Source organism: Haliotis cracherodii, unplaced genomic scaffold, assembly GCF_022045235.1.
Source record: "Haliotis cracherodii isolate W230 unplaced genomic scaffold, xgHalCrac1.p SCAF_21, whole genome shotgun sequence".
NCBI lineage: Eukaryota > Metazoa > Mollusca > Gastropoda > Lepetellida > Haliotidae > Haliotis > Haliotis cracherodii.
Genome location: NW_027266277.1, coordinates 7,072,773 through 7,099,280, shown reverse-complemented (window position 1 = coordinate 7,099,280; position 26,508 = coordinate 7,072,773). Strand labels below are relative to the sequence as shown.

The following is a 26,508-nucleotide window of genomic DNA, read 5'->3' as shown; positions in this document are numbered from 1 at the left end:
TGTCAAAAATCTCTAAATAGCAAAAGGCACCACTTCAGTGCCGGGTTAATGTGTATACAAAGTTTCGCGAAAAAATATTAAACGGTTTCTGAGTTATGGTCCGGAAACAAAGCTTACCCCCATTCAGAGTCTATGTTCAAATTATCTCCATGGAAACAGGAAAAAATAAAAATGTCAAAAATCTCTAAATAGCAAAAGGCACCACATCAGTGCTGGGTTAATGTGTATACAAAGTTTCGCGAAAAAATATTAAACGGTTTCTGAGTTATGGTCAGGAAACAAAGCCATTTTGTGAATCGGTGTATATAGAATTATGAACCCGTGAGAAAATATATCAGCTGGAGCAACGACTCACAGTTTGAATTCAGCATAGTAAGCATGGCGTTTTCGTTTCAAACCCATGATGAGAACGTCAGTCAGTAAAAATATACCAACTTTTATAACCCTTTTACACCACAATTGTATGTTAATCCAATTGAAATATATAAACTATCATACTATGAACACATTGAATGATCATCACTTACTCACAGGCTTCTCCAGTTTATTAACTAATCTCTCGAAAACAAAGGAATTAAGCCCCTACTCCCAACACGATCGCTAAGCACCCACAACTTGAAAATGTTTGTGTAAACAACATGACAATATCAATCGGCCCGTTATTATCAATTTTCATTTCCTTGTGTACCGTGTTGCTTTAAACAACAGGAAGCAATCACAGTGGTCACCGTTTGTGAGGTCACAGGAAACAGCTGATCACATGTTTTTGCAAATGGCGAACGGAATAACTCGCCGATACAGTTGTTTTTTTGCCTCTTTCAATAAAGGTAGACACTTGTTCACTATCAATTTAAGAAACTTTGCAAAACCTACGTAATAGCTATTGGCAATTTTATCTGGGGATTACATATTATAGCTGTGAATTACATATATTGTTACATGTAAAGATTGTGGAGTTTACGAAGAACGATAAACTTTGAACATTCAATTGAAAACTTATTATCGGAAGTAGTAACATGCATAACATTTTTTTAATAATGACAACATTGGTGTATAATAATAACTTTATTGATAATTATAACAATAATGGCTCTAGTCATTCGGGAAGTTGTAATCTATCGGACCGTCAATCAGGAGATGTTTCTGACAGATCACGATCTGAAAAAATACTACCATGAAAGTGTATCCCGTGGATAAGCCGACCCCTTTCTACAGAATCTTTTTTCTGGTCCTCAAAATTTGGCTTATATGCGGTCATATACGGTACGACACGAGCGAATACCCAAAAGATAATCCACTGAACAGCGTAGTAAATAAAAAGGTATTAGGTAAGATGAAGGATGTATGTGCTGGGACCCCTATAGCGGAGTATGTCGGAGTTATGATGGTAATACTGTATCGTTGGGAATTATGAGCAACTCTTCTCGTACAAATGCCCTGCCCAGTCCATTTTTAAGATAATAAAGAATAGGCTCTCCTTCTTTCATAACCAATCGACTAATGTTATATATCTTAAGGGACCAAATCGGATCGGTTGCGCGACGTAGGCCTCCTTCGAGTTTACCGGGCTGGTATAAATATCTTAAGCTTACTCTATCCGGAAGTTTTTATTCTTTGCCTCTCCTCGGTGCTGAAGATTCGGAAGTCACAGATTTCATTTTAATCCCATTGGATGGTTTCTTCCCGATTAATCTCGTTACTTCATTATTCAGCGCTGATACAACAGCTGATAACCGTATCACCCATTCGGTTGATCTTAATCGTTCCGATTTCATTTCGATCCCATACTGATAGCCAAACAAACGTTCCGCTAATGTCCGGTTAAATCTTTCAACGATAGCTTGACTACAGTGGGCCTCTTTTTCACCACGCCTGATTTCGACATCGTGCTTTGTTAACAGTTTAGTTATTGATCCCATAAACTCCAGCCAGGATCTACTTGAAATAGCTTAGGCCATTTTAGTGGTCCGCGTTTATATATGCGACTTAGTGCATTAGCTACTTCTGTTGAATCTTTCGAGGTTAATGGATCAGCCTATTTGTATGGACTAGCCACATCTACTAATTTTTGTATTGCTCCTGTACCTTTCCAATATCCTCGTGGGCCATAGTAAATTTTATTCATTATTAATTAATATTGATGACTCTTTTAATACGACTCATACGCATCATCATTTTCACATAAAAAAATCCCCCTGTAGTAGTGGTATAGGTATATAAATCTGGCTCCAGTGGAAGTGGTCCAGAACCATCATTACCTATACTACTGCTGGGCAGATTTTCATGGAATCTGCTGTACCTGGGCTGTCATAGTCTGGGGAACCATGCCCTGCTGGGCCATACTGGGGCTATCAGTAAGATTACGCAATCCGTCTCCTCCACCTTGTGGATGACCTTGTCTAGGAGAGACCATGGTGGGAATGCGTAGCTGAAGAGATTCGTCCAATCCATCGAAAGAGCGTCTATCTGATGAGCTCTTGGGTAGGGAACTGGACTGACATAAACTGGGAGTTGTTTGTTCTTGCAAGTGGTGAATAGATCTATGTGTGGCATGTCCCATATCTTAGTTTTCCAGCTGAAGATCTGTGGATTTAATGTCCATTCTGTTGCCACTATTCTCCCCCGACTTGAGAGGCTGTTGGCCAGTATGTTCAGTTTCCTGGGTATATGTCTCGCTTCCATCTGGCAGTTGAAGGAGTCTGCCAAGGCAAATAATCATGTAGTTTCGGTCATCAGGGAGTTCGATCTGGTTCCTCCCTTCTTCTGAATATATGCCACTACTGTTGTGTTGACCGTAACTATAAGAATTGATGATATGTGAAGTTGTGTTCTCCATTCGAGGATGGAGTAACATATGGCCTTCATTTCCCTGCAGTTGGTATGAAGGTTCTTCTCCTGTGTTCCTCGATCCTTGAAGTGTGAGATCGTCCCGAATCTGACGCCTCTGTGAATAGATGATGTTCTGGCGTCAGATAAGTCAGCGGGATGCCACTCATGACATGTTCTCTGTGATTCCACCACTGGAGGTCTAGTAGCAAAGTTGAAGGTAACTGAGACTGGAACTCTAGGCCATTCAATCGCATAGAGTAAGTCAGAAGCTGGACCAAGAATATCATGTTATGCTGTAGCTGATTTTTCCCTTGGTCTGCAGCTTAGAAGTCATCCAGATAATCCTGGACTCGAACTAGCTGGAGATTGGTGAACTTGATGACTGGCGCTGTAATTCTGGTGAATAGCCAAGTGCTATTGCTATCCCGAATGGTAGAACTTGGAATTCGTAACGTTGGTCATTGATTGCGAAGCATAGATATCTGGATATCATGGGTGACTGAATGGCGACCTCACAAACAAAACACCAGCTATACTCACATGTGTGTTGTTCCCAGAAGCACTATTACTTTAAATACATATTTATTTATATGTCTGTTATTATAGCAATCTTATTAGAATAATCTTAGGTTAATGTGACCTACTACCAGGTGCTAGATTGTCATTACAACTGCAGTAGGTGTTGACTCTAGCACACACAGGAAAAAAGTGATATGGCTGCCATTGTGATGTCATGGCGTGAGTAGTTACAAGACTACATTTACTTGGCAGCAACTAATTGTGTGTAATTGACAGTGAAGAAGACGGCTGTTCAAAATCTGAAATTTTTAATTAGTGTGATTGAAGCCAAAATATAGGATTTATGGCAGATATGTAATAGAGCTAGAAGTTTCATGAGAATTTATACAATAACAGAGGGACAAAGGAAATGTTCTACTTCAATAATTTCAGTTATCCAGTTTCAAATGATGATAAATATAGAGGGACCCGGTTGGGACCTAAAGAGGTATTAACTTATCTATTTATTCTGGTATACTGGTTCAAAAATGTGTAAATGCAAAATGACGTTGATGTAATTATATGAACTCCATTAGAACATCAACAACATAGAGTCCATTCATGACAACATCTGGTCTATTTCATAAGCAACGTTTCGATGTAGATTCTTACAATGCTCTCAAGCTGGAATGCCATTTAAAGATGGGTTCTTTTGTTTTAACAATAGGATGTATCAATTGATACACCTCTCATTTGTGTATCATGCACCTAACTTTTCTAATTTATAAGCGGGTTTTTGATCAGAAACGATCTCGACTGAATGAGTATGAATTACAATGAAAGTAAAGAGTACAGGCTGACTGAGGCAACTTGGATACAAACTCTGAAATTTCATGCTTGTCGAGCCACAAAGAAGCATTTGAAAACCATTTATTCTATAAGTTTTGTTTATGTACGTTTCAGTTACTTTTGTCATCTGTGTCAGTCATCAGACTCAGAAGTAATCTAGTTAACGGTATATGCTCGTATATGACAGCAGCCTTGTGAATACACAAGTTTAGACCATATAAGTCAGTGATGATGAGCAATGGCCCATGCCTTGGGAATAAGATGATACACAATCAAGCATATCACCATGTCTGACCAGCTGATCCATTTGGTTGCCTCCAACAACCAGCAAAGGTTGTAATTCTAACCCAGAATCCCCAGTGGGTCACATTTATAGAAAAGGTAAATAAATATTAACTTGGCTAATGCCTCTTCGATCCCATGTTTAATGCACCTAAAACTGCATGGCTATTGCTCTTACTTTTTAATGTTAAGCAAGTGATGGTCAAAAATCAAATCGTACAAAGAAAATTATGTACATACATCAGCCAATCTTTGTCTCAGTTGACCTGGTTGTTTTTTCGCAAAGAGTCTGATAACTTCAGGTGTCTTGAATGCTTTACTTATTGCAGCTTGAATAGCCTGAAACAGAATGAACAAAATAGCATCATATTACTTCTATGTGTTTGTTGCCTAATTTGTTTGTTGGAAATTCCATTTAGCACACAACAAAATATATAGAGAGTCTCTATTAGACACTCACATACTGGTATTTGCTACCACGAGTGCCGACAGACACCTATGTCAAGTTAAACGAGAAGACAAAGTTATCAATATGCTGTGCCTTTTCAACTTCACTTACCAATATTCCAACTATATTACGGTAGTCTGAAAATACTGGGCATTGACAAAACAATCCAATGATTGATAGTGGGGTCGACTTGGGATATGGGGGAATATAAATATATTTAGAAACGTAGCAGGTGGGTTAGTTTAAGGTGATTTGTGTACCTGGTGTAGAACCTATCTTTGTCATCATTATTTTGGTAGTTTATGGGCATTGTGGCTGGGAAGACATGATGTCATGCTCGTTGTATGCTAGGCTAGGCGGCAGCCATGTTTGACAGAGCTGAGATGTAGGGAGCATGGTCAATAGCTGTGTCCGTTTTCCTAGTCATTTGGTCCGCATGTCGGCTGTGTAAGCCTACCCTGTGTAGGAAACCATCAGTTGTCCTTTCAACGGCATATGGTAAAGTATATGGTTGGCTCTCATGTCTTGAATCAAGACCTTGTCATTTTTCATCCATTAATAGTTTTCATGATTGGGATAATGTTGTTTAGTTCACGTTACTTAGAGTGTGAGAGAATTAGCATAGGAATAAAATAGTTTAATTTTAGTATATCTCATTAAGGGAGTTAGAACGGTTGTTGTAATATACTCTGCAAAAAGAAAAATGCAAAAGTAGTAAAATCGTAAATATCTGACAGAGTGTTGCCGACATCCATACAAAATTAATACTAAAAATAAATTGGTCATTTCTGGGATTGGGATTGATTTGCGTGGAAAGAATGAGGTATTGCAGAAATTTGGTAAATCAGAAAAACACAACAACGTGAGAGCCTGGCACTGAAACACACCAACATGACATGCACGTGCAACATCACTTATTGGGCTACAAAAGCGGTAGGTTTTAATCACAATCTTACAGGAAGTGAATACTGAAAACATGACATGACTGACGGAAGCCCAATGGTACAATGCCATCGGCCAACAGCAAACAGGAGAATCATCTTCAGCTGTAGCCAGGTTTTTCCATGTAGCACCAAGCACAATTACAAGACTGTGGAACAGTTATCAGACACGCAGGACAACACATGACCTTCCCAGATCTGATCGACAACATTTCACTACCAGAGCACAGGACAGATTCAGACAGCTACGTCACCTACATGAAAAAACATCACAGCCAATTCTACAACTATGGCAAGTGCAAGTTCAGGGGAATTTAACGGTGCAACATTACACCAATGAAATTCTTCGGCCACATGTCCTTCCCATTATGCAACAAGCGAACGTAATTTTCCAACAGAAAAACGCCCGACTTCACACGGCAAGACTGACAACAGCCTTTTACAGGAATCACAACGTCCATGTCATGGCCCTCCAGGTCTACAGACCTAACTCAATCGAACATTGATGGGATGCACTGGATAGCGACTGCAAGCATGTCAGCAACAACCAAAGAACCACAAACAGGCAGAGTGGGTGAACATTCCCCAGGCCACAATTCAGGATTTGATTGCTTCCATGGGGCAATGATGCCTATCAGTTTTGGATGGTGGCATGATATTGAAAACAGATGACCTTCACCTTGAAAATCTACTCAGGAGCCTCATACTCATTGAACATATAGACAAAAGAATACTGCACAGTGAGAAGAGAACACAACGCAAAGCACTGCAGTAAAATATCAGAAGTCTTGCCACCAATTTATGATTCTTCTGTCACTGGGTGCCTATTAGAGATGTTAGAGGGCACCTATCACAATCATATGAGCAATCATCCACGCTGTCAGGGAATAATGCCACAAAATCAACCAAGTCATGGTTTCCCAAGTATCCATGCAGTCAGCTCTTACAAAAGGATTGTATGAGGTATGATATTTGAAACCTGCACTCAATCATCTGCACTTAAGTCCAACTTGCCTGCCTTGGAAATGCAAAAAGGAGTGAAACAAACTCCTGATTGGCAAAAGGCACCACTTCAGCAAATAGATTACCGTACGTGTATAAAACATATAACGAAAAAATAGTGAACAGTTTATTCATTATGCTCTGAAAATGTGACAGATAGATGGGTAGACCCCCATTTCGATATACCCAGCAAAACTTTGTTTGGGCTGGGGATATATATCATCTGAAAAGCGTTTCCAAAGCAACATGTCCCTTTGTCTTGACCAGACGTTGTATTATAGGCATGAAATTAGAATAATTATCAACTCATTCAGATATGAATGGGAACATATAATCAAACAATTAGAGGGAAATTCAAACAGTAAGACATTGAAATGAGGGAATTACACGCCAGGTCTATGTCAAGTGTTAAAAATATTTGTAAGTAAGTACCATCTCGAAGAGATAGACAGCTTCAGAGGTGAACACACTTCGCTATTAGGGCACGAGGTCAAAACCATTAAGTCACGGGACAAATTAAGAAGGACTGCTGGATGTCATATCATTGCGATGTTAATAAGATTAATTAGGGAAAACATCCAGGCTGCTAGAAATAGAGTAAAAGTAGTAAAGAGTCCAGGCAGAGACAAGCCACAGATAACGTATATGGTGTTAGAAAAATGGTCCGGATTCCTGGGAATCAAGGAGTTCGTTCATCTTACGAAAAGACCTGGTAAGGGTTTTGGCATGAAAGACAGGTAGGTTAGAATGATCCAATGTTAGAGGGGAAGGGATGTTGACCAATGATAGCTAAAAAAATGAATAAGTGTTGTGACGTAGGAGCCGGTTTTTAAGGGGAGTCAGAGTTGGTTGTTGGAGAGACTAAGGTAGCAGGTCCAAGGCCCTCGGGTACTGACATTGTACCTCTCTCTCATCCCAGGTCATTAGGACCACAGTACGAGGGAACTACCGTAGTCTGGTGAAACTACCCGAGTTGTCCCCTTCTAATTACCGTCAATAACGTCTTAAAAATACCTTGGACAGTTGTCCTGATGTCTTGCAGTGAGATGTGAATGGTCCAAACTGGTGAAGGCTCTGTTTTGCCACAGAGGTTATGAGAGTTATATTATGTGTGAAGGCACATTTCCATAGATTAGGACCCGTGAAGATCAGGTGTAGAATAGGTCTTCAGCAACCCATGCTTGCCATAAAAGGTGAGTATGCTTGTCGTAAGAGGTGACTATACTTGTAGTAAGAGGAAAACTAACGGGATTGGTTGTCATTGTATCCCAATTGCATGCATCGATGCTCTTGATCCAAATCACTGGATATTCTGGTCCAGATTCGATTATTTACAGACCGCCGTCATATAGCTGGAATATTGCGTTGTGTGGCGTTAAACAACAAACGAACAAATCCCATAGATAAGTTGATGATTCTCAGCAATCTGGTAGGAATCCATAGGCTCGAAACCACTGCATTCTTGATGAAACTATTAGACAATTCGGAAGACATGTAATGAACAATCTAGCTTGAGGAAAAGAGTCAGAAGAAAACTAAATTTTCCTTGCGTTTATTGAAATTCCTGCATTCTGATTAGTCACGTGTTATTGCATTCATTTCAGAATGAATGTAAAAGATTTTATTACCGGTACTATGGAATGTTGGGGATTCTTATAAAAGTTTGCACATCGGGTTTTCGATTCATTCCTCAATGAACTGAAAAAAATACACAGTCAACCTTAAATAATTTAATATTCCTTGTGTTCATTGAAATTCCTGCATTTTGATTAGCTGAACTGGTCATGTGTTATTCATTTCACTACTTGTATTACTATGTATTGTCGGGTAATCCAAATAATACAGTCGAGGGGATTCCATTTCTGCTCACATGTATTGTCATGCACAGGACATTTAGCGAAATTCATGCAAATTCATTGTCCAAACAACCCTTTGAGACCGAAGACTGAGAAGGAATGAAACAGCAAACGCGCCGGGTTTTTTACCATTCACCTCGGTTCCACAACTTTCATGTCTTCAGATTTCTTTTTTATGCGGATTCATACAGTTTGCACATCGGTTTTTCAATTCATACCTCAATGAACCGAAAAATATACACAGTCAATCCTTAAATAAAACAGTAGAGCATGGAGAGGACAAATATCTTGTTAGATGCAAGATAAAGTAAAGGAGCTTGAGCTGGCAATGATGTCTTGACTAAGTAACATCCTGGAAAAGTGTTGGTAACTATTCATCAATATGAGTTAAAGGGAAAAAACACTCCAACTCTCAGTCATCTAGCTAGCGCCATTTTAACTAGCCAGCATAATCATCAGATGCCAATCAGAGTCAACAACCCAACAAACTGGGCTTCATACCAGCAATTGAGGGAGGACCTCGTTCACAGGGTCATCTCCCATTTGTCAGACAGCTTAAAACAAAAACTTCTATGTTTGAGGGCACATCAGGTGTGCAAAACATTCTCTTAAATAGGAATAGATTAGTCATGTTGTCAACACCTGTCTGGCAACTGGTACAGTACAAAAGAAAACAAAATCTATACAAATCAATGTTTAATTTTGATTCATTATTGCTTAATACTTTGTAATATGTTGCTCAGTTAAAGGAGTCTTACATTATGTACATGAAGTATAATACATACCATATACAGTATATATAATGACCATCAATCATTATGAATATAGAGTAATATTTGGTTCCATAATCAGTGTCAATGGTCTGTCAGTCATTCAAGCCAGAGTTAAAATGTAACCTGCTGCATCCAGAAATTGCATTTTGGTCTCACTCCCTGACACAGTTTTTCCTTCAGGGAAATTCTGTGTGAACGGCTTGAATGGCAGTTCAAAGTCTGCCTGGATCTATTGAGGAGTCAAGGGCTGATGTAGTCATTGTTGAACTTCAGCTTTCAGTCTGTTGGACAGCCTGCTGTAGGTTGTACGTGGCCTGGCGATCATGAAGGATGAGGAAGACAAGTGGGTAGGTAATAGATCCACTTCTATCATGTAGAATGTAGACTTGATCCCACAGTTGTGTAATGCAGATCAAGCCATGGTTTGGTATCCATCCTTCTGATCACATTCATGTCGGGATTGCGCACTAATTTATAGAAATCCTAATCCAAGTGTTGGAACTCCGAAAGAGTAGCATTGTGTGTCTTGTATAACTTCTGTTTCATAGGTGGAAGAGGTAGACGTTTATCTTGCTTGAGCCTATGGATAGTATCCGTCGACTGGTCTATGACCTTGCCTGCGTAGCTGGGCCAAGTTAATGTATGATGAATATGCTGAGATGGAGCAGGCGAATGACATCCCCGGCCCCTGGGGTGGTGAATCATCTGTCACATGTGACTGAAGTGTAGACATAAGGTGGTAAAGCTCTTCGACAAGTTCCACAAAAGTATATAGGGCAGGCTCAATTATGTACATAACTTTTAATTAAGATTTATTAGTAAGTAGTAAGGTTATATGGCCTTGTTACCATTTTAACTGATAAGTTTTTTACAATATTTACATGATAAGAATATATTATTAGTTATAATATTAGTTATGTTTTATACCTTAGTATTTTATACCTTAAACATTCATTCCATAGCTCTGTAACATTAAGTAAGCTTACTCTCAGTCTAACTTCCACTAATTGTCACACTGCTTGCTTTTGACTTACAGCACTCTTTGCCCCAGCGTGCCCTGACGCAGTCTATTGTCTTGTTGATAGGCCAAGCTTGCCATAGCTACAACAATGTTTGTTGTTGAATTTCAGAAAATCAGTTGCTACTGTCACCTCACAAGGAAACATCATATACTCAGCAAGACTTATTGCCACATGCATTTCTTATCATGTGAGGATTTGGATTTGTGAAAGGATTTATTCATATTTGAGATTTCTCAGTGGCAACGTTCACCGTACACTCATTGTCACGGTATTACCAGTTCAGGTTTAACCTATCTGACTGAATTAACTATGTACATTCGTACCGATAATAAAATAAACGTCATCAGCCTCACCCCCCACAGCTGTTTGTGATTATTTGGCCAGTAGATCACCTACTCCACTGTCGGCCAACACAAGCATGGTTACATATACACTACTGCCTAAAAGTTCATTCCCCTAACAGGCGTTGAGAACGCGTGTAACACGCATGTGACACGGGTGCTCAACGGGTTGCACACGGGGTGAGCACCCGTGTGCCACGCGTGTAACACGGGACCGGGTTCCAGTTGAAGTTGACAAAATTATCAAATGAATAGTAAGATAAAACAAAACTGAGATGTGAAATTTGAGTTAATGAGCGGCCTTTGAGCTGTGTTCACCAGACCGTAATTACAAGGTCGGCCTGTCTTAATTAGTGTTCGGTTGTTAGACTTTTATGGCATGAACCATTCCACTAGGGTCCCGTCTAGCCATTGTGGCTAGCCGACAGTAGAACAGTAGTGAATTTAGATGCGAGTTTATTGCTAGGGGAAATGATTGTTTGTGGATTGAGAACATATTCATTTGCCCACACGAGTCATTCCATTTGATTGCAAATATAACGTTTTTCGTTCGCCAAATTTATGCTTTAGACAGTACAATTATGATATAGCCGTCACCACTACTAATGTCTCATTATTTCACGTAGGAATATGTCCCATTTCCCCACACCCCACTTTCTGTTTTGTATTTTGAAAGAATAAATAAAAGAAGGTTTTGTGTGGGACACTTTTATACTAATTGTAAGAGGATGTTGTAAATGAATATGAACAGCCATGCTGTCTGACTGTTGATAGAATTTGAGATCTTCACAATCACCGGGTGTGACCATGTAGACAGAATCTCGTTAGGGTTTGTGATTTTTACATTTGCCCAATGACCATAGTGGGTATTGCTGGGGATACCAAACGTAACAGTTTATTATTAGAGGTTGTGAGTACCTATACCACGTAGATAGGATATATTTAGGATTTTAATCCTTCTTTGAGAGGCATTTAGAAGTTGGAGTACTACGTTAGGATAAGATTTATGGGTGACTTTAATCCTTTCTTTCTCTGTGGGTAATCCTTTCACATTGATTGGAGGAAGTCACTCAACCAGGTCATGACAGGTCGTGAGTTTACTCACTAATTACTGTGAGCGTTTTTGGCATAACATCTTTTCTTGTATAAACATAGAAACGATGCTCACTCACTCACTGTTAATCTTCTGCAGTTTGCTGGCAAAGTGGAGATAAACCTCAGTGTCAAAGACGATCAAACTTAGTTCGAATCCTTGTTTATATGTGACATCTCCCAAATGGGGACATGTTCAAAAACTTGGCAAGTGATGATGAATTTTAATATTAATATTATTATAGTTTATGAAATTGTTAATAAAACTTTAATAAAATTGTGCTTCACTCTCACGAAAAATATATTGTCTGTGAGTAAGTTTATATGTTACGTTTCATCGGCATTTTTCAGTGATATTGGGACTACATGAAACATGGCTGGTTTCACATTTCTGATACAGGTGCTTGACTGACTGAGTAGTTCATGATCAATTAGATATGTTTAAATCAGTCAAGTTTGCAACAATAGAGGAATAAGTTGATACATTTGGACCGCAGTTACCGATTAACAACTTAAGACATAGAGACAGGGAGGAGATATATAACCAAACCTATGGTCCTGTTGAGACAGTTGACAGTTAGAACGTTGGATTAAATGACAGTAACTAATTTGAACATTCCCCAGTAATATCATAAAATACATCATAACTCATAACAGTCCGAGAAAGAGCTTCCAGCAATATACTAGTATTGAAAGGACAATCGCTTTTGACAGTTTAAAAATAAACTCACCTTAAGGTGCTTGGCAAGTCAAAACTGACCTCCCTGAATATGTTTTTTAGGTTTGACAGCAACTATGCTTGTGGATTTCAGAGATAGACATGATTTGTTAGCTAGATGTTATTACAATAAGCGAAAATGTCTTAAAAGTCCACAGTTTGTTTAATAGTACAAAAAGTGTGTTATAGATCTATCAACGTTTTCTTTTATTGAACATAATATTATACTATTAGGGTAAAAAAGCGTAATGATTAAATAAAGAAGTGCACCCCCCCCAAAAAAAACATAAGTTTACAGCCTATTCTAATAAAGTTAAGGGGGTTGGGGTTTGGCTTGGTGGGAGTGGGTGATAAAAGAATATTCAATAATATGGAAAAGTTTGGGCCTGGGGGTGAGGGGGTGGGGGGTCAAGCCTGGGAAGGCACCGTGTCAACTGGCGAGCGTGTGTGGCTAGAAGTCTAGCGGCGGTATCCTTCTAGTAGTCTCTTGGTCAGCTTCTCTTCCTGGGGGTTGGGATTCTGGTAGAGACTCTTGGCAAGGAGGGCGGCGGTATTGGCGACGAAGTGGTTTGAGGTCGGTACGCCACTACTCTGGAAGAAGTGGTACAAGTCTGTGTAGTTTGTGATGTCGTACTCAATGTCCTGTCCCCCCTTCTTGTGCACCATGACGAAAGGGACTCCTTGTTTGGCGTAGAGATGTTTCTTTGGGGTGTTGATCTGGTCAACCTTGAGATCCGGCCGGGCCTTGTAGTGGTTGATCGGAATGTCTGACTTTTCCACTAGTAATTAAAGTTCTTTGGTATGACCTCTTTTATCCCTGCTGACGTTATCCTAATGTTCAATTTCAGTCTGCCTCACCAAGCGTAAGAAAGCATTGTACATGTTCTGATAAACCATACTGATGCAATTAAGCAAATGAATATTTGCTGTGGGCAAATATCTATTTTCTATATATATATTTGTGGATATGAAGCATTCTACTTAATTGTGGATACACTGGGCAGACAGAATTGTGTTTATTTCCAGGCCATCCTGATCGTCGTTTACTACTATCAAGATCAAAGGCGCCGCACAGCATTTATTAGATAACAGACGGGGTCGTCCGTTTCGCTTTTAACAACCACCCCACCCTGTCTGTAGGAGTTATATAATCGGTGCGCAAATAACTGTGTCAAGTCCACTGCCGGGCTGATGCGATGTCAGTGTCAGCGATGAACATGAATGCTCAAATTATAGACCTGTAGCACTCACAAGTTGCTCAGCCAAAATATTTGAAAAGTGTATATTCAATTCTCTGATAACAGCAAATATAACCTTAGAAATAGATTCAACATACAAACAATCAAATGTAGAACACAGACCTATGCTTGATAATAATTTCTTCTGGATATGATCAACCTGTGGAACCCTCTATCCATTGAAGTAACTAATGCTCGCTCATTAAAAGAAATCAAATCATTAATTAATCGTTCTGATGCAATTACTAATAATTTTGACTTCAAATATTTTCATATATCATGCCAAATTGTCCACTGTCGCCTTAGGCTCAGATGCAGTGACTTAAACGCTGATAAGTTTAGACGACATGTATCAGAAATACCAGACTGCACTTGTGGATATCACCTTGAAGATGCAATTCACTTTTTCTATAACTGTCAAAAAATACGATAATATCAGAAACACTGTGTATTTCTACACACATGGGTATGGTCTAAAAATGATATTACGTGGCAGTAGTTAAGCAGTTCTACAAACATGACTCTTCTTAAATCAGTTCACGACATCATTGTCAAAAGCAAAAGGTTTGAGTAGCTTAATTTTATGCATGTAGTAAAGGAAAACTGCATTACCTTATTTCACAGACACCACTTGCTTCAGTGTATTGGCTTCGTGTATTTCATTTGTGCATTTTGTATGTTTATGTTCATCACTCTCTTATATACATCCAGCTATTGTTAAGTTGTTACCTGGAGAGGTATTACATAAGCAAGTTTTGCTTGTTTACCGATCCAGATTTCTTTTGAAATTGAAATACGTTTAAGCCAACACAGCTAACCCTAAAACACATGATTGTAAACAATTCAAAAAGGGGCACTAATCTCTGGCTTCTTCTCGTGTGTCGGACACAAACTCAAACTCATTTATTCTTAGAATAACATGACATACAATTATCTACAATTTTTATTATGTACAATTTAACAAAAATAATAAAAATAGGATACGTGGATACTAATACAATTTACCAATTGTACTTTTGTACACATTGTTAAGGAATTTAGATAGGCCTTTTAAATTTCTTACACTGTAAGTGGTTATAATTTTCTTAAATGTTTGGAAACTTAAGATATTGCTTATTTAAGAGTTCATATCTCCATTGGTGAAAAGTTTCACATTGGAATAAATAATGCAATTCATCTCCCACAGCGATAGATTCACAGAGTGGACACTGGCTGTCTTCCCTGGGAATGTTCAGCCATCGACCTGTTTCAACTGGTACTCCTTGGTTAGAAAGTTCTGACTTTAATTTTGAGAGCAGTAGATATTTCGCAAATGAAGGTTGATTCTTCAAGTAATACGACCTTTGGATTTCCGCTTGGGCTTTCTAGCTGCCGTGAGTCAATTTGCTCGTTAACGCAACCGAGCGTGACAAGAGACTGGGCTACCAGTCTGCAAGGACAGCTAAATAAGCTTACGCATTTTTGAAAACTGATTGGTTTACCGTGATCTATGAAGATTTCAACAAAGGGCACATGGTAATTAATTTCTTCAGCCTAAACAAACAGACAAATAACGGCAAAAGCTCATCGGATGTCGTTATTTGGAAATACCCATGATGGTTTAATAATAAAAAAGTATCCCTGAGTGAAAGCATTTGCGGATTTCTGATTGCGTGGATGATACAATTACTACTCCCTTGTTGTCATCCACATTTTCTGGTATAACCCTACACTTGTGTATTTGTCGTAATTCACTTGCTGCTAAGTTAATGAATTTATAACATGTATACTTAGTTGTAGCACCACTCAGATTATAAAGGTTCAAATTTGGTCTTTCTTGTACCTGGGGTAATTATTCAATCTAAATCCAGGTTTGAAGTGAGGTGGAATGTGAGTTACGTGATATGCACGTGGCAGCCCAGCAAGAGATGTATGGTCAGTTGCTTTACTTTTTTTGTAAATCAACTGATCATTCCCAGAAATCAAAGGATCAACAGGAAATACGTTGATTGATTAATTACTGTTATCTTGCACAGTGGATATGTCAAAAGTAAGTGTTTACATGTGAAGGTAGGTTTACTAAACCTAGGCAATACACTCATATCCTGGCGTGAAGTACAGATGTAAAAACAACATACTATGTTCAAAGGGTAACCGATAATACACTGACTGGTTGTTCATTGTTATCTAACTCAATGTATGTTTTTAAGAACCGTGGACATTATAAAAATAGTTGTCACGTGGGCTTTCTCAGCTAACTTGGCACCTATGTGAAACAATTGAAACAAACTAAGTGATCAGTTAAGAAACAAACATGGGTTATAATATTCGATACATTTAAATAACGTTAAAAAATGATATATTTAAATATTTTAATATATTTCATATATATTCCAGATATTGTTTCCAAATAATTATCATTAAAGTATTTGATTCTCACATAGACATTTGACATCGAATAAGTATTTTTGTACAGCTGCAGACGCAATGGATATTGTTCCTTTATGTTGATATTCCCGGATACATTATAACTTTGGTAGGTTGTAATAATTATATTTGCATTTTGTTTTCATTCATTCGCTGCAGCTTTGAACAGAATCATTCTTGTTCCTTTCCGTTTGGTTGGGAAGTTTTTGATGCGCGATAGACGTTGTTTTCACAAGTATTTTCTTTTGTAAGCGTGTATATGTTACAGTCAATGTGTAAAATATGATTCACTCAGGCAATTTATTAAATATCTAAATATTTCAGTAATTTTACAAATTGACTGAATAATCCATTCATTTATTTAACCGACTGACTAAAAATGATAAAGACGATCAAAAGAGCTTAAACATATCACAATATATTAATTATGCTAAGAAAAGAAGCCCAACAATACAGAACTGTACTTGGTGATGATATTAAACATAAACAAATATTTGGAATTCGTTATCATATTAATAAAGATGGACATATTTTTCAGTTAATTTGTAAAAAAAACTGAATATTTAGGCGTTTAATAAATTTCCTTAGTGAAATATGTTTACATTTTGAATGTAAAATAAGCAATGTTCAGATGAAATATTTACTTTACTAGTCAAACTAGTGTACACAAAGATCGCACAATTACCAAGCAAGTGACTTGCCAAAACTGCATCACCATTACCGATGCTCCCCACAAATATACCTACATTTCCAAAACTGTATTTCATTTTTGTTGATCAATGTGACCATACGTCCTTCTACTTTCAATAAAAATGCGCTTACGAGTGGCGAGCATGGGTCGCGAACAAGTCTAGATTTCTGCTATATCATCCGGGTACTCACTGGGAAAATACAGTAATGCACAGGTGACAACTACTCCCGCGGAATTGCTTTAAATCAGTGCTCCTTTGTACGTTGAAATACTATATATCGTGAATGCCAAAATGATGTATCAAGGATCAAGTAGAAGATACATTGACCGTAGCGCTGGGAGTTTATTCAACAGACCCGTGAAAATAACACTGCTGTATCTTACTATTTATTTTAGATGACGCAGTCAAAGCTCACTTCTTCTGGCGGCCATTATCGAACGGCCAGCTAAAACACAACCCCGCGCTTACGTCTACAGGTCTCTTCCTGTAGTACGGTAATTAGTATTCTCTCCCTCAAGTGTATCCTCAATGATATAACCCACCCTCATTAATTACATGCTCTTATTTTCCAGCCTCACGGCTATGGAGCTGAGATAAAGAGTCCAAGTCATCATAAAGTAATTAGGGTCCAATAAAAACAATGCGCCGCCAAACCTCATACATATTATCACTGAAAGTCGTACTACAGACGGTTAATGTCAAATCACAATAAAAGCATTTCAATTGCAATAACATGTTCCAGGACCATGTATTCTCTTAACACCATCGGATTTAGAAGCAATGGTCCTATAAAACAAGACAGATCTATTTAAACACAACAGTTTTCATGTTATTCCCACAAAATCACATAAAGAAAGGAGACATTAGCAAAAAATCATTTTTCGTCAGGATAACAAAATTTTCTCTCCTTGTTACCACCTCCAGGTTCAGCTTAAGACGGGTCCTCCTTTGGTCAAAAGTTTGTTCCCCCTCTAATGAGTGTGTGACGCGTAGCACAAGAGTGGCGGACGGGGTGCACACGGGTATCACACGAGTGACCAACCCGATGCACACTGGTTGCCCATGCGTGTAAGGGGAATGAACTTCTAGGCAGTAGTGTAGCCTTCGCTGTAATCGCGTTGGGGAGAGAGTGACCATGATTCCAGTATAATCTGTCTCCGTATGGCTTGTAGCCTGTGGGTAATGGTATCCTGTGCGTCAGGCTTGGGTCCCATTGGACGGTCAAAACAGTAAGCCGTGGTCGATAGGCTGGGTAGCTGTGGGTGGCTGGCCCATTGAGTCTGTTTTCCGGCCGTACGGTTTCTTCACAGATGGCTGGCTGGACGGCTTATCCGTTGGCTGGTTGCCGTGTACGGCCTGTTCCTGGATACTGTGTGCCCCCATACGGTATTGTTCTCTGGTCTAGTGGTGGCTGGCCAGGAAGCTGGCTTGGTGACTGGTCCGTGGGTTGGTAAAGGGGCCATTACACCAAACGGCAATCGCTCTGCGCTCCTTTTGCGTCCTAAAATGTGACTAGAGCGCAGTGAGGTCGCCATACTCAAGAAAACTCTCTTTTGGTTGACGCATCAAAGAAGGTTCCAATTCGGACATTATAGCCAATTGTTGCACGAGCTACGTTTGGAAGACGAAGGTTCATTTTTCAATTACCTTAGAATGGAACCAAGAATGTTTGATGAAATACTTCAAAGAGTAAGCGCAAGAATATTAAGACAAAATACTAATTACAGAGAATGTTTGGACCCTGGTCTTAAACTTGCTGTGACTCTCCGATACCTTGCTACAGGAGACAAGTATCCTTCGCTACAATACCAGTATCGTGTATCACGTAGCACTATCTCTGTGTTTGTACCTGAGGTTTGTAGAGCAATCCGAGGAGAGTACAAGAACGAAGTTGTCCAATGTCCACGAAACCCCAATCAGTGGAAGACAGTTGCAGACTTTAAGAACCTATGGAATGTACCTCATGCATGTGGTGCTATTGATGGAAAACATGTGACCTTGCAATGTCCCCCAAACACAGGAAGCTTGTATTACAATTACAAAGGATTCTTGTGCTCCTTGCGTTGGTGGATGCTAACTACAAATTTCTATGGTGTGATGTTGGCGGGTTTGGTTCGATGTCAGATTCCCAGATATTTAATGAATCTGAATTGAAGAAATGTCTTGAAGACGATACAATCAAAGTTCCAGTTTCGGAGCCTCTGCCACATGATGACATGAACATTCCATTCTTCATGCTAAGTGATGACGCATTTGCTCTTAGGACATACATGATAAAACCTTACTCTACAAGAGGACTGACTAAAGAGCAGTGTAATCTTCAATTACCGTATTTCTCGTGGTAGACGCGTGGTAGAGAATGCTTTCGGCATTTTAGCTCAGCGTTTTCAAGTATTCCTCACAACAATGCAGCTGTTACCAAAATTTGTACAGGATGTTGTAGAAGCATGCATCTGTCTGCACAATTTAATGCGCATGAGATATCCAGCTCTACAAAATGCAGCACTTGATACAGAGGATGAGAATCATAACCTTATTCCTGGAAACTGGCTACAGCTAGTAAACATGTGTGATGTCGATCAAGTAGTCGGACCCAACTGTGCAACACGAGCAGGAAAACAACAACGAGAGTATCTCAAGTTGTATTTTAACAGTGCAGCTGGATCTGTACCTTGGCAGGAACGCATGATTTGAACATGTATGTGACACTTGGTATGGAGTTAATCATACTTAACTGATAAATTTTAAATTGGTAGCATTTTGTACATTTGGAAACGGTTGTTATTGTATTTATTTCTTATTCATTTTCTCTGAGTTACCAACATATTAATTCAACAAATTTGTTGAGAATGCTTAAATTATATTTTATAACAAATGAAACATACTCTTAGAATAAGTGAAGTGAAACATGCTTTAATAAACTTTATTTAATCAGAAAAAGCATAGCAAGCATTGCTATGAACACTCTAATGAAAGTTTACAATAAATTGAACACTGAAATGAAAAAAAGAGAAAACAGAGATATTTGAAGTTCAATTATAACGCTAATTAAATGTAAAACAACACCAATTATTGAAGCATCAACACACATCCGTAGGAACAGTCAACACAATATGTTTCCAGAATGTATATATAATAACATCAGTCGTTAAGCTTTTTTAAAGCAGGCAATATAAATATATTACATACTGTAAAACATGTGGCTTAATGAAGGCAGTGGCGACGCAGAAAGGAGGCACAGGGATCGCTGAGAACGTACAAGAGTCGTTATGGTCGGCGAATAAAGGCAGAGAGGTCGCAGAGAGGATGCAGAGAGAAGGCACAAGGTAAACAGGATTACATCACAGATTCATATGAAGACCATTCAGCTCTGTGCGTTCTCTCTGCGACCATGGCGATGCCTCTGCCTCCTTTCTGCGTTCCCTCTGCCTCCGTTCTGCCTCCCTTGAGCGACTTACATCGACAGCGATCTCACTGCGACTGTTTTAAGCAGGTTCAAAACTTTTCAGTGACAGTGGCGCTCTTGGCGATGGCTGAGCGTTCCCTCTGCCTCCCTTGTGCGCTCTACGCGACCGTTCTGCGACCCCTCTGCCTTCAACGCCGACCTGGCAAAACTTAAGAACGCAGAACGGTCGCAGAAAGGTCGACGTCCGGTGTAATGGGGGTATAACCGGGATCCACGCCGTTGGGCCGTTGGCTGGCCATGCGGCTCAGCTTAAAGATCATGTGTAGGCTGGCCAACAGCCATGGATGAAGATCTGGTAGTCTTTCCCAGAGCTACCATCATGATCTTAGCGTCCATATCCGACAGCTTAGCATCAAGCTTGTCTTTCATCATCTGCTGCTCTTCACTCAGAAGTTGTTGGATGAGGCTCAGGGTGAGAGCAGGAGATGATGGGCTTGCTGGAGAGGGAGGCGCTGGGGTAGACACTGATTTCTCAGTAATTATCTTGTCAATTTTCTTCTTCGCTGCCTCTCTCCACTTGGCCTTAGTCAGGGCCTCTGACATCTTGGAGAAGATCTCTATGGATGTGTGGCTGCATTTCTCACATCTCTTCGTGCAGTTTACATGAGGATCTCCCGTGATCCTAAATCGGGAGGGGTGATGGGAGAGTCCATGGCAACCTCACAAACCCACAAACACCAGCTATAAAAGCGTGCATCTAGTCTCTGTCAGCAACACTATCACTTTTAATATATATTTATTTATGTGTCTGTTATTATAGCAATCTTATTAGAATAATCTTAAGTTAAGTGACCTACTACCAGGTGCTAGATTGTCACTACTACTACAGTAGGTGTTGACTCTAGCACACACAGGAAAAAAGTGATATGGCTGCCATTGTGATGTCAAGGTGTGGATAGTTACGGGACTACTTGGTGCCAACTAATTTTGTGTAATAATGGCAGATATGTAATAGAGGTAGAAGTTTCGTAAGAATTAAACATATTTACAGTTTCACCAAGCCGTTTAAAACTTCAAAGAGATTACCAGCATCTGGATCATAACATTTTGAGTAAAGGGGTGTGTGGCAGTTACAAAATATTCCACTGTCTAACAGCTGGGTGTCTGATAAATGGGAGGACTCAGTTGAGAGCAATAGGGAATCCATTTGAATTATTACATTTGATAGGATGATGCTTTCTAAATTGGATAATTTGCCCGCGTGTGGAAATGTGTATGTACAATTATGTACTTTAGTATACAGTAAACATGTGTACGTATTATTTTTGCAACAATGAAGTTCAGTTCATATACTCAAAACAGCAATGACCCTTATTTTTCAGGCAAACTGGATATAATACAACCATTGTTACTCCCTTCTTGTCATTCATGTTTCATGGCATAAAACCTACACCTCTGTATTTGTCATCATTCACTTGATGCTCAGTTAATGACTTTATCCAATGTATAATAATTAGTGCTAGACCATATTACATAACCTTACAAAGACTATGCAAAATAACTCAATTACGTTCAACCCTGCCTCTGAGGGTGTCAAGACTATATAGCAAGCTGAGGTTTGCATTTGGCATTTCTGGTGTCTGGGTATTTTTTAAATCTAAGATTGGTTTATTCATCCAGGTTGGATGTGGTGAATTTATTACATGTTATGTAACATGCATGTGGCAGCACAGAAAGAGAGAGAGATGAATTGTCAGTTGAGTTTAAAAGAACAGCAGTCAAAGGACTTTTGTCAGTTATAATTATGATACTCGAACGTTGTTTTCATTCATTTGCTGTAGCAAGGATGCGGAAGGTTTCTATAGAATCTGATCAAATTGTTCCATGAATAAAACATATCTGGCAATAGCAATCTGTTGTTCCATAGTACCTACGCTTATGGTTATTATTACGGTATTTCAAGTATATATAGTAAAGCTGCAACAAAAATAACTTGATATTGGAATATATTATATCTGATCAAATAATAGTTTCAGATACAAGTCATCTGATCATTGCATTAAATGTCTTTGAAGTCATATTTTGGGGTATTTTTTAACCAAAGATTTTATATGTACATGGGGAGAAAATGTGCGTACAGTTGATTGCTATTTCTGGCTTAGATTACTAGAAAATACATGTTGACCAATAGCTTCACCCTTTCAAGTCGTGTAGGCATTTATCAACAACAAAAACACATGTCAGTTTGGCTGGAGCTCTTTATTGTATATCCTTTGTTATGACAATACTCAATCTTCGATCCTCCGATAGATGTTGCTTTGTGCAGCGAGAATAGCACCGAACACAAGTCAACTTCAAAGTCCATAATAAGCAAATTTTGAATCCGCGAAAAAATATCCGTTCCATATTTCAATACTTTCAAAGTAAGAGTTGTTTCCCTTTAAGATCAAGTAGTCCAAATCTCAGAGTTTACCTGACAACAATATTTAGACTGAAGAGCACCACTGAGCGGAACAAGAGGAAGTAAGACATCCGGTCATAGGTTATTTCAATACCATGCATCATCATGATTTCACAACTTAGTTCTGTATGAACCTTCTCTTTGCATTTCAATTTGCAGATCACTTTGTATAAACAGAAATTGGGGCTTGTCAGTGTTCATTCTATCTTAAAACCTTTCCTCAGGATAATTGTTAAATCAGAGAATGCCCTAACAAGAAAAGAGAGCAAGCTCTGGTTGGAAAAGGCCTTGAATCACCCTTGTGCTGCTCTTATATAAGTACAGCTAGCCTTCTTGAAACACACCCATCCTGAAAATTCTCGTACGACCAGAAATGTCATGTTTGTCAACGACCAAGGGCAGAAACTCATACTTCCAGTTACAGTCTCAGTCATTTCCTGACACTGACAATCACTACAAATTCATTTACAACAATCTCCACTGACACATAAAAATCAATCAGGACTGTGTAAACTTTATGAACAGTTTAACAACGGCTCCATCGAAAACACTCAGTGATAATTTTAACATACAGCAACTTTATCTATTTGAGAGTAAAGTTTAGTTATGCTAATCAGACAAAACAGGAAAGCGTAAATCAGTATGTCCAAGATTATGCACAGCAAGCAGATGCTTATTAACTTGTGACACAATGACAACCAGTGGCCAATCATACATTTACGAGTAATGTTATAAGCAAATAATGTTACATTTTTTTTCAATTTAAAAAATAAATATGTCACTAAGTCTAGAGCCAATCTAGAGAGAGTATTTATTCTTATTTCAAAATTTTCATGAAACATACGTAGATATTTCCCAAATCATGACAGAATCAAGGCCGAAAAAAATTATATGCCATCATCTTTGTAATCATTTTCCTTCAAATAATTGGGACCTTTTGTAAACCTGAGCAAGGGGCAATGTAGGGACTATGCACATTTGGAGATAACTGTAGACAGGGGGTGGTGTTTAAGACATTCGCACCTCCACTGTTGAAGATTTTTATCTTAGCTATGATAGCGATATTAAATCCATGCTGTCTTACAATTGCGCTAAGACAGGTATGTACAAGTGGAATGGTATGGTTGATCGCCTATGATCGATTGTAACTAAGATTTCTCTATGCAAGTGGGTCCAGGGACACAAGATTATTTGTCTTTAAGACATGTGAAATGAAAATGTCTGAATAATTGTCATAACTAGGTTTTTCAACACGGCTGTAATGAAGGATACCGGTAAATCTGAACCTTTTGAAAAAATATCAGAGTGTCATTATTGGTTGAAACAAGTTAATGAAGCTTTCATTGCTCCCAAGAGTTTTGCGATGTTTACAGATGTCAGACAAGCAAACCATCCCACATTCTCATTTGACTTTTGTCAGATAAACTAAAATATAAATATAAATACTTAGAATACTACCACTTAGTTAGTAAACATGGTAAATATTGTGTTGAATGTAACTTAGATCCCAGTGTTATCCCAGCTGGATCCCACTTAGAAGAAACCCAAGTCACACTACAAATTAGACAACTTACCACAGGCAAACACTTGCAATTCTTCACAATCCTACAAATATAAGGTTATCATATCATTACAGACATGGTTGAAACATTTCACAAGAATCTTTTTTCCTGGCTACTCACCAGTTGCATCCCATTCAGTTCATCAACAAGACTTAGATCACCTCCAACCATTTTGTCCAATGATTCCTTAAATTCTTTCAACTGTTCTAATGTTTCATTCTTGGTTTCTTCATATTCTTCTGGTTCTAGGTCCTCTCTGGGAACAAAAGTCAATAGTGACACATAATTACAGCAAACACCTGTTTTTTTACATGTAGGACATTTAAGAATTGATCTTCACTTTGTGAGAGTTCATTGGAGTATGAACCTTCATAGAGTGAGGGTCAAACTGTATAAACGTCGGAGCTTGCTTGATAGAATTATCATAAAAATGCCCGCATGTTATCAGAAATCGCTGGGCTACTGTAACTTGAGAGCAGACCGCTTTTTCCTAGCGACGGGCTGCTATCTATTCTATTGCTATGTGACGTCATTGTCTGTAAATAATGGTGCCTGGACCAGCCACTCCAGTGATTGATATCATGAACATCCATTCACACAATTGGGATACGATGACATGCATCAACCAAGTCAGCGAGCCTGATCACCCAATCCTGTTAGTCGCCTCTTACGACAAGCTGAGTCACCACTTACGACAAACATGGGTCGCGGAAGACCTATTCTCCGGCAATCTTCATGGATTAATCAAGGAATGACGCAACACATCCTCTTATCATCATTGAGACGATAGATCAATACATACACTTTTATTCAGGGCACAATCTAATTAAGATAAAACTGACAAGATCATCTGTTTGTGTTTACTTGAAATAAATTGTAGTAAGAATGTCTGAACAAAGCTTATGTAGTTTGTAGTTCAAGATATCATGTGGTTGCATACAAGATCATATACATTCAGTTCCAAATTGCATGATGTACATACGTAATTAAGATGTGATTTTCTTCAACATAAGTGAACTTGCACAACTACATCAAAACTGGGTGACTGCAACACAAGTGTCATGTAAACTACTTCTGCACTTCAATGAAGTGTACAAAAACTACAAAATTAAACCTTCACGGCTAAGAGTTTAAATGAAATAACGTAAACTTTGAGCATGGAAGCTGTCAAGGATTCCATCCAGTTACCGTCAAAAATTATCTTGTTTAAAATAAAAAGATACAGTTAAATAGATAATTTCACATCAAGAAAATAGTGCACCATAAGTGTAATAATGCATCAAATCCACTTTGATGAAATATAGAAAAATAATCCTTAAAATCATCATAAGTGATAATCTCTAATGATATTTTTCTTCTCTACTGTATTTGGGAGTTCATGAAATAGACATAACTGTTTTAAGGTTATAATTAATATCATACTTTTTAATTGTAAGTACATAATGATATACAAAAAAAGGCAAATATTATTTTTGATTTTTATTTATTTAATGGAAACTGGATAGAAAGATATACTTTATTTCCTTTATTTATATGAAGATCAGTATACAAGATGAACAACAAGAAATACAAAATAAACAGTCAGTCATAAGCTTGGATGAACAACTTGAATCAACACCTGGAAGTCCAAGTGATTGAGTTCATTATGCTCCCCACATATTATACAGTTCATGATCCTTTTATCACTCTGGTCACAGACCATAACAAAAACCTACGCGGATAGAATCGACTCTGTTCCTGTCTTCAGTGTTTGAGCAGTTTGTACATACTTGTCAAATAAGGCACAAATATCTGTCAAAGATTTTCATGCCAGCTTTTTTAACAACAGATACTAGTTTTACTTGGAATTGTCAATGAACATAGGCTATTTTCCTCAATTTATTAGTATTAATTATGGATGGATAAAAGAGCAGTCAAACAGTTCAGGTATTGTAGTTAGGGGAGATCGATACATATGGTTTTCATTAAGATGACAGAGTCTCTGTTACTGTCTTACTCCAATGGTATTTGTCAATGAATTCTCTACATGCTAGATAGGACTTCATCACATTCGACTGGGGCCTGAGGATTCAACCAAAAAAAAGTCCAAGAA

At 38.5% G+C, this 26,508-nt stretch overlaps 1 protein-coding gene and 1 pseudogene across 2 annotated transcripts in view; one reads left to right on the top strand and one right to left on the bottom strand.

The window, feature by feature from the left end:
- Positions 1 to 26,508, bottom strand: part of LOC139470803 (protein LZIC-like) — a 158,193-nt gene that overhangs the window by 75,121 nt on the left and 56,564 nt on the right. For both annotated transcript variants that reach the window (XM_071253091.1, XM_071253092.1), the window contains exons 3-4: positions 24,537 to 24,672; positions 4,699 to 4,797 (exon numbers count right to left, since the gene is read on the bottom strand). In XM_071253091.1, coding sequence (XP_071109192.1) covers positions 4,699 to 4,797; positions 24,537 to 24,672 — 235 coding nt within the window. The remainder of the gene's footprint in view (positions 1 to 4,698; positions 4,798 to 24,536; positions 24,673 to 26,508) is intronic.
- Positions 18,641 to 19,681, top strand: LOC139471003 (uncharacterized; annotated as a pseudogene).